Below are 9,188 nucleotides of genomic sequence, written 5' to 3' on the forward strand. Positions count from 1 at the left end.
CTAGGTCTATGCTGTAACCCTTCAAAATTAACCTCGCTCTATACTGTAACATTGTTTATTTTTTTCAAACGCATTTTACCAACAGGAAAATAGGTTAAACTGGTCATTTACTTTTATAAACGTTTCTAAACACAAAGGACTTACGTTTTGTAGATTAACTTTATCTAGCATGCTTAAATAATGTCGAAATTGGAGAAAAATGCGTTGGTCTCTCGATTCAAATTTTCAAACTGTCAAATCTGCATATTTATGAGACAATATAACGATAAAACTGCGGTGCAGAGTCTGAAGAAATATATGACTAGATACCGGATTCTGTTCCTTACAAGCAAAGCACAAAAACATCTTTTAGAAACTAAACTACTAGTAGTATGGACCTGAATAAAAATCACCTACTTCTCTTCCCATAAATAATCCTCCATCTTGAAAATTCTATACTGTAACCGAAAAACGCGATACTGTAACACGTTCCCTACGGTGTACAATGATAACTAGAACTGCCACTGTCATGGCGTGAATACCCCCGCATACCACTTTGTCAGAATCAACAGTGGCCATTTAGAGCTCGAGGACAACGTCCCTGCCAAATCTAAGTTAACTAAGCCAAAACATTGCCAAGTTATGTATTCTACATGCTTCAAAAGTGAAAATGTCAAAATCAATACACTGCCGACAGGCATTCTATAGCAATTGCATGAGGGGGAAAATATTTTAGTCGACCTTTGACCCAGTGACCTCAAAATCAATAGGATCACCTTATGGTCATGATCAACCTCCATGCCAAATATGAAGACTGTGGATCAAAGGAATCTTAAGTTATTGGGCGGACAAGCTTTTTATAGTCAAGGTCCCTGTGACCTTGACCTTTGACCCAGTGTCCTAAAAATCAATAGGGGTCATCTACTAATCATGACTAACCTCCATGCCAAATATGAAGACTGTGGGTCATAGATTTCTTAATTTATTGGGCGGACAAACTTTTTAAAGAGGTCCCTGTGACCTTGACCTTTGACCCGGTGACCTCAAAATCAATAGGTGTCATCTTCTAATCATGACTAACCTCCACGCCAAATATGAAGACTGTGGGTCTAAGGAATCTTAAGTTATTGGGCGGACAAGCTTTTTGCAGTCAAGGCTGCTGTGACCTTGACCTTTGACCTGCTGACCTCAAAATCAATAGGGTACATCTACTAATCATGACTACATCCATACCAAATATGAAGACTGTGAGACGTAGGAATCTGAAGTTATTTGGCGGACAAGCTTTTTGAAGTCAAGACCCCTGTGACTTTGACCTTTAACCTGGTGACCTCAAAATCAATAGGAGTTATCTACTCATCATGACTATACTCCATGCCAAATATAAAGACTGTGTGTTAAAGGAATCTTAAGTTATTGGGCGGACAAGCTTTTGAAGTCAAGGCCCCTGTGACCTTGACCTTAAACCTGGTGAACTCAAAATCAATAGGGGTCATGTACTCGTCATAACTAACCTCCATACCAAATATGTAGAATGTGGGTCAAAGGAATCTTAAGTTGACAAGCTTTTTATATATATATTGTTCCCCGATATATTTCTTTCCCATTATATTTTAGGATTGATGTATATTTGTTGTCGTTGTTGAAGTGTAAGTCGTAGAACAGAAGCTTGCACATTCAGTGTTGTTTTTATAGTGCATGGTAATCCTCGTTTTAGCTCCGATTGTATGCATTGGAAGATCGAAAAGCCGTATTCATGCTTAAAGGGCAATGAAAAAAAAATCAACAAACCTTCAGTATTATACAATGTATATTATATTTAGTCATAATACAATGTATATTATATTAAGTCATACATGTATGTGTTTCAGGGTCAAATTTGCATCTTTATTTTTTCTATCCAGTTTGTATTATCATATTTCTGGTAAGATAACATCGTTCAATTTATGATTTCTTGCAAATGTTGCATCTATGTTCCTTCTCCTGAGAATAAATTCACATATGTGTTTTGAGTACTTCTGTCGGCTGATAACTGATCATATTTTTCACATCATTATGTAAGTCATCACATCAGTGTGAATTGTCTAATGAAGACTTTGGTGAACAAACTCTTTATTGCATAAAACAAATTTATATACAATGTACCTTATAATTTATAATAATTATGTTTATTGCATAAAAAAAAGTTTACATACAATGTACCTTATAATTTATGATAATTATGTGTGTGAAGGTCAAATGTACATGTTGTACACTAAACTCTTATCGTAAATTGAAGTTCATAGTTATAAACCTCTACATTGTGTATCAACATATGTGTGATTAAACCACTTGTTTCAAAAAAAATCAATGGTCACAAAATTCACATGTTTCTTCAAAGGACCTCGATGAACAAGCCTTTATCACACCAATCACATATACATTGTCATGTTCAACCATTTGTCCTTTCTTTCAATAGTCGTTCCTGTTTTATCAAATGTCTTTCGACGTAACGTCGTGCACAGTGTTATAATCTCACTAGTGAGTTATATCATATATTTGTTAAAAGAACCATGATGAGGAAAGCTTAATCACACAAATCAAAATTATGTTTGTCTTGCCAGCATGTTTTTCCATACGTATGATAAGACAACTTTAATGCTTTACAACCAATTTTACATTTGTGTAATGTTTCACCAATATTTTTTGCCATTATGTGTGAAAGGACAACCTAGTGTAGAAAACGCTATTTAACACATTTCACTTTTGTGTCTTTTCTGGCCAGCATGTTTTGCAATATATGTAATAAGATAACCACAATGAGAGGATATGATTTACATACTCTATCTATTTCTTCTCACCAGTGTGTATGATCCTATGTCTTTTCATTGAAATTTGTAGAAAAAAATGCTTTCTCACACACTTCACACTTATATTTCTTCTCCCCAGTGTGTGCTACAGTCATATGTGTGAGAAGATTACTCCATGTAGTAAAGGTTTTCACACACTCTTCACACTTATGGGTGTTCTCGCCAGTGTGTATTCTCATATGTGTTGTCAGTGTACTTCGTTGAGAAAATGTTTTAGCACATACTTCACATTTATACTTCTTCTCACCAGTGTGTATTGTCATATGACCGCTAAGATAACTTTTTCTAGAAAATGGTCTATTACACACCTCACACCTATGTTTCTTATCCCCAGTGTGTTTTGTCATATGTATTTTCAGTGTACTTCCGCGAGAAAATGCTTTATTACACACTTCACATTGATATCTTTTTTCGCCAGTGTGAATTGTCATATGTCTGATAAGACTGTCTCGTCTAGAAAACGCTTTATCACAGACTTCACATTTATGATTTGTCTCAGCAGTATGTGTTGCCATATGTTTAAAAACATAATGTCGATGAGAAAATGCTTTATCATAGATTTCACATCTATGATTCTTCTCACCAGTGTGTATTATCATATGACTGATCAAATTATTTCGTACAGAAAATGCTTTATCACACCTTACATATATAATTCTTCTCGCCAGTGTGTATTGTCATATGCTTGTTCAAATCACTTCTTTGCGAAAATGCTTTATCACACACATTACATTCATGAGTCCTCTCACACATTTTTTAAAATTTTCCCGCAAGTGTCTATTGTCATATGAGTGTTCAGAGTACTTTGTTGAGTTAATGTTTTATTACAAATAGTAAACTTATGTTTTATTTTACATTTGCTAAGCATCTCATTTCATTGACCACCACTTCTTGATAATATCTGTCTTTATTGCCCTGAATTAAAATAATAATTAGTAACATAGTTCCCTTATACAAGTCACCTTTCTTTAATAAATTTTCTTTTTTTACTTTTGCAGACACTCAGTCATAAAATATTATTTTTACAAACGGTTTTAACTTTATAGAAATGTTTTTACCCATTACATGGAGCTTTTGTGACTGCATAGAACATATTCTTACGCTATTGGAGATTTCTCTAATATAAAAAAAGAAGGTTGGAAGCGTGATATATTCCACAACAATGCACTCCCTCTGTATTTTAAAACGACATATTGACGCTGCCATTTTCTTTGAAAAATCTGATAGTTTAAAAACAACTTTTGTTAAATTTTGTCTGAAAACTAGGCCTCATCAAATTACTTTGTTGAAAAAATGCTTTGTCACACATTGTACCTTTATGATTCTTCTTCTGAGCATGTACTTTCATTTGATGTCTTTTAACACAACTTCTTTGAATGATAATTTCTTACTAAATGTGTCTTTACTGTCTTTCTTGTCAGCTTGAATTTTCCTTGCTGAAAGTAAGTCATTGAAATTAAATTAATAATTCATCACATAATTCACTTGTGTAATTCACCTAATATTTACAAATTTTAACATTCTAAACTTTTTCAGACACTGGGGTTATTAATGTATGCATTCAATGTACACTGTACTGATATGTGGATATTTCTTACTAAGTAAATGCATGTTGAACTGTGCACTTAAATCATAATATCTTTATAATAACCAATACTAATATAATATATAACATTTGATATATGTTTAATAATTATATATAACACGTATATGGGTTATTTCAGGCAGGTGGTGAATCTGTGGGTGGGTCTCAAATTTCACAATTAAGGTAGACCATGGGTAATATGCACCATAAGGAACTGTAAAATTGACAACATAGGACAGTTATATGTCTTCAAGGTTACCTGTATGCAAAATTTAAATAAAATTTACCGTGTGGTTTATGAGTTATGGATATATTTCTGAACTATGACTTTGCCATTAGAAGGGCTTATTTTCAGAAATGAGGAAACTGTAAATAATCGGTAATATCATCATTATAAAAAATGTTTTTCTATTGCTCATTGTTAAGAAACAAAAAATAACATTCAGGTAACACATTACACAAGAAAAATGTTTGTTTCTAAACAAAATGTTCTTAATACGTATAAAAATGTTACCCTATCCCACCCACTTTAAACACTAATTTTACCATTTCCCTATCTAAAATGCCTTATTCAAAATATTCCTAAAATTTATCAAAATGAGGGTCTTTTTTCAAAGTTTGCCTAAATTTTCTCAAAGGTATATTAGTTGATCATGCCAAATATAAAATACTTTTACCGTGTACTTTTTATTTTATCGAACTTTGAAAATATCTGGTATCATATTTGCTATAAATTTTGGCATTATTTAGCAAAAAAAATACCTAAAATAATTATTATATATAATTTAAATCAAACTTTTTTTCTTCCATAAGGGATCAGAGAGATACATAAATAATGTTAAAAAGAAAAAAAGAAAGAAAAAAAAAGTTGCCCCTTCTGAGGTTTGAACCCACGCCCCTCAATTTCAATGTAGTTTACAAGCGATTCTAGCCTATTTGAATACTCTTCAAAGTGGAGGTAATGCATTACCCATGGTCTACCTTAAAAGGAAAACTGTGCTTTTAAAGGTCAAATCTTTTTGAAATATCATTTTCACATAGTTAAGGAAAATAAATTAACATAACTTTTTTATTGTTAAGGACAAAAAAAAAACATTTTGTAAGGGTCACCATAGCCTATCTAAATATATGCCTGACTGTAATGTTCTTCTTGGTTGGTTCAGAAAGAAATTGCTGCACTTGTATTGAAGAGCTATGGTACAGACAAGTTTTATCTGCACAAAAGTAACAAAAATAGTGGTATACGAGTTGATTCAGGTTGTCAATGATTATAAATCAGCTTTTGATTGCAAACACACTGTCGAACATCCAGTACATAAAATCTTGAAGAAATTTTCTGGTTTCACCTATATCAAAATAAGGTATAATTGAAAATTGGATACCAAATACGATTTAGTCAGGCTAAGAAACAAACTTATATTATGAAAACGAGCCATTTTTATGTACCCCTCAACCTTCAAGTACCCCATTGCAGACCTGGAATGGAAGTCACTACAAGAATGTCGCAAGGAGGCCAGACTGATCATGCTCTACAAAGTCATCAACAACAAGTTGCTCTAGACAACTCACAACTCATACCCTCCAACTCCACATCTACAAGACAGGGATTTTTTAAGGATTTTGGGAACATGACCAATACCTATGGAATTGGGAAATTTATCGGTGTTTTGTTAAGAATTGGAAAAAAAATGCATAATTGAAATTTAACAATGATTAAATGGATGCAAACATTAAATGTCTAAGATGGCTTCTTCAAACATTTTAAGGACTATTACAGTGAAGGAGCCCTGATTTTCAAAGATTTTAGAATTTGTATTCAATATTTTTATTTTGTAACTTTGAATTGGGATTTTTTTCCTGTGGATTAGGAAAATAATATACTATTTACAATTGGGAATATGACCCAATAAAATCTATAAAATAATTTTAAACTAGAACTATCACTAAATGTGATTAATACCCCCACAAGTCTGCTTCGGAAATGAGGATGTTAGTAGTAACAGAATACCTTGTAAAAGAATTGAAACATAGAGTTATGGTTGTGGGCAATTAAAGATAATTGTGGTTCATGTATGTTGCATTTCCTTTCAATGTGGTTGGCCATTGATGAAGTTTAATTGAATTACTCTGTAATAAGTCCAGAAAGACAGAGAAAAAGAACAAAGGGCAATAACTCTATAAATACTGAAGATAGAGTTATAGTTCTTGTGCACTGCACTTCCTCTTATTGTGCTTGACCATTTTATGATGTTGTTTTGAATTCCAACCAGTATGTTTTAAGTTATGCTCCGGACAAGGAAAAGTATCAAAGGGCAGTAACTCTGTATTTTGTCAAAATGGAGTTATGGCTCTTGTGCACTGCACTTCCTTTTAATGTCCTTGACAACTGTATGAAGTTGTACTGAATTCCAAAAAGTAGTTTTAAAGTTATGCTCTGGACAAGGAAAAGTAACAAAGGGCAATGCATCTGTAATTAGTCAAGATGGAGTTATGGTTCTTGTGCACTGCACTTCCCCTTATTGTGCTTGACCATTGTATGAAGTTGTTTTGAATTCCAACCAGTAGTTTTCAAGTCATGCTCTGGACAAGGAAAAGTAACAAAGGGCAGTAACGCTGTAATTAGTCAAGATGGAGTTATGGTTCTTGTGCACTGCACTTCCTCTCAATGTGCTGGACCATTGTATGAAGTTATAATGAATTCCAACAATTAGTCTTCAAGTTATGGTCCGGACAAAAGAAAGCAATGGAAAAGTAATAAAGGGCAATAACTCTGTAATTACTTTAGATAGAGTTATGGTTCTTATGCACTGCACTTCCTCCCAATGTGCTTGACCATTGTATGTAGTAATATTGAATTCATACAATTAGTGTTCAAGTTATGGTCCGGACAAAAAAAAGAAGGCAATGGAAAAGCAACAAAGGGCAATATATCTGTAATTACTTTAGATAGAGTTATGGTTCTTGTGCACTGCACTTCCCCTCATTGTGTTTGACAATTATATGAAGTTGTTTTGAATTCCAACCAGTAGTTTTCAAGTTATGCCACGGACAAGGAAAAGTAACAAAGGGCAATAACTCTGTAATTAGTCAAGATACAGTTATGTTTCTTACGCACTGCACTTCCTCTAAATGTGCTTGACCATTGTATGTAGTTATATTGAATTCCAACCATTAGTCTTCAAGTGATGCTCCGGACAAGGAAAATGCACAGACAAAAAAAAGCAATGGAAAAGCAATAAAGGGCAATAACTCTGTAATTACTTTAGATAGAATATGGTTCTAGTGCACTGCACTTCCCCTTATTGTGTTTGACAATTGTATATAGTTATATTGAATTCCAACCATTAGTTTTCAAGTTATGCTCCGGACAAGGAAAATGCAACGGACGTCTGGACCGACCGACCGCCCGACAGACCGACCACCGGGTGACTCCTATATACCCCCCCCCCCCCCAACTTCGTTTTTGGGGGTATAAAAATCCCTGCAAGAAATTCACATAACCTATCCTACAACATTCCCAACTGCCGTACACAATACTGTCAACAATCCTTCTTCCAGACTGGAACAGCCTACCTCCGGATGCATTGCTATGGCAGCCGGTACAGTTGAGTCATTCCGAACTCATATGTCTCAACTCTATATCTAAAGCACACTCTTGTCTGCACTGTATATATTCCTCACTATTTTTACTCTTTCTTTCCCTCTTGCGCATTCACCTGGCAGTAAACTTCAGTTAGTTGAAGGTGGCCAGTATATAGGCCTAGTCGAAGAAGAAGTAGCAGAAGAACCACTTGTCCTCTGTACATTTGTTTGTTTGTTTGTTTCATTTTACGCCTTTTTCCAACAGTATTTCAGTCATATAGGCGGGTAGTTTCCTAACCATCGTTCCTGGAGAGTTACACCAGTACTAGACTACCTTCCTCCGCGCTAAACTACCAAAGCATCTCCCGGGGATCGAACCCACGCCAGAGAGGTAACTGAATTAGAAGTCATCGACTCTAACCCCTCGAACCGGCCATGAACATTTTCTACAGAGTTACTGTAAATGTTCAAAGGTCTTGATATAGTAAACATGATTTTAGAATAAAATCCGACCTACCCTACCTAATTCCCGAAGTTACGCTAACAAAAGAAAAATTTGCCACCACTGGTTATTTTGATTAATGAATTACCATAACAATGAAAACTACAATAAATATTTGCACTGTACTCATGGACGAATAACAAAGTGTTTCTTTTCAAAGTCTTACATTAAATAAAACTAAATACATAAATATTAAACATTTTTACCTGATATTTTATTGAAACAATATTTGTAAAAACAACATTTTTTCGAAGGGGTCAATGACGATCATTTATAAATATAAGGGGAGTAACTATGTGTAATCATTTCAGGTACACAGAGATTTCATTCTCAAGACGGTTCACGCCCCATTTTTTAGGGTATTTTCGGTATCCATCTATACCGCCCATTTTTATGCAAAAATGAACTTGATACTTTTGATAAAATAAACTTTATTAATTAAAAAACATTAATCAAGTTGACCTAACATGGTTATTTACGAATCCGGGTCAGCTCGGCCCTAAAACACACTCGGCCCCCGAGTTAGCTCGGCCCTATTCCAACTCGGCACGGGTCAACTCGGCCCACTTTTAAAAATGGGTAAAGGACATCAAAGGACTCCTATTGTCACAGGCTATTATTATCAATCAATGTGTATGTTAAATATACCGATTAATTAGGTGATAATTATGATTGACTCATTCATTCAAAT

General features: G+C 34.2%; 1 protein-coding gene and 1 long non-coding RNA gene across 2 annotated transcripts; both read right to left on the reverse strand.

The window, feature by feature from the left end:
• Positions 1-1,844: 1,844 nt before the first annotated feature.
• LOC132717526 (zinc finger protein 726-like) lies at positions 1,845-3,432 on the reverse strand. Its single transcript, XM_060701013.1, has one exon. The coding sequence runs from the start codon at positions 3,425-3,427 to the stop codon at positions 2,834-2,836; it is 594 nt and encodes a 197-aa protein (XP_060556996.1). The 5' UTR covers positions 3,428-3,432; the 3' UTR covers positions 1,845-2,833.
• Positions 3,433-3,554: 122 nt separating this feature from the next.
• On the reverse strand, positions 3,555-9,188 carry LOC132717527 (uncharacterized). The gene is made up of 3 exons (XR_009623966.1): positions 8,704-9,188; positions 4,143-4,264; positions 3,555-3,743 (listed from the first exon to the last, which is right to left on the reverse strand). It is a non-coding gene; the product is annotated as an uncharacterized LOC132717527 (long non-coding RNA).

This window comes from Ruditapes philippinarum, unplaced genomic scaffold (genome assembly GCF_026571515.1).
Source record: "Ruditapes philippinarum isolate M1 unplaced genomic scaffold, ASM2657151v2 ctg6820_1_1_1_1, whole genome shotgun sequence".
In the NCBI taxonomy this organism is placed as follows: Eukaryota; Metazoa; Mollusca; class Bivalvia; order Venerida; family Veneridae; genus Ruditapes; species Ruditapes philippinarum.

What these genes read in the sequence shown, in the direction of transcription:
- LOC132717526 (XM_060701013.1), bottom strand. Translation starts at nt 3,427, where the DNA reads ATGATAATACACACTGGTGAGAAGAATCATAGATGTGAAATCTATGAT.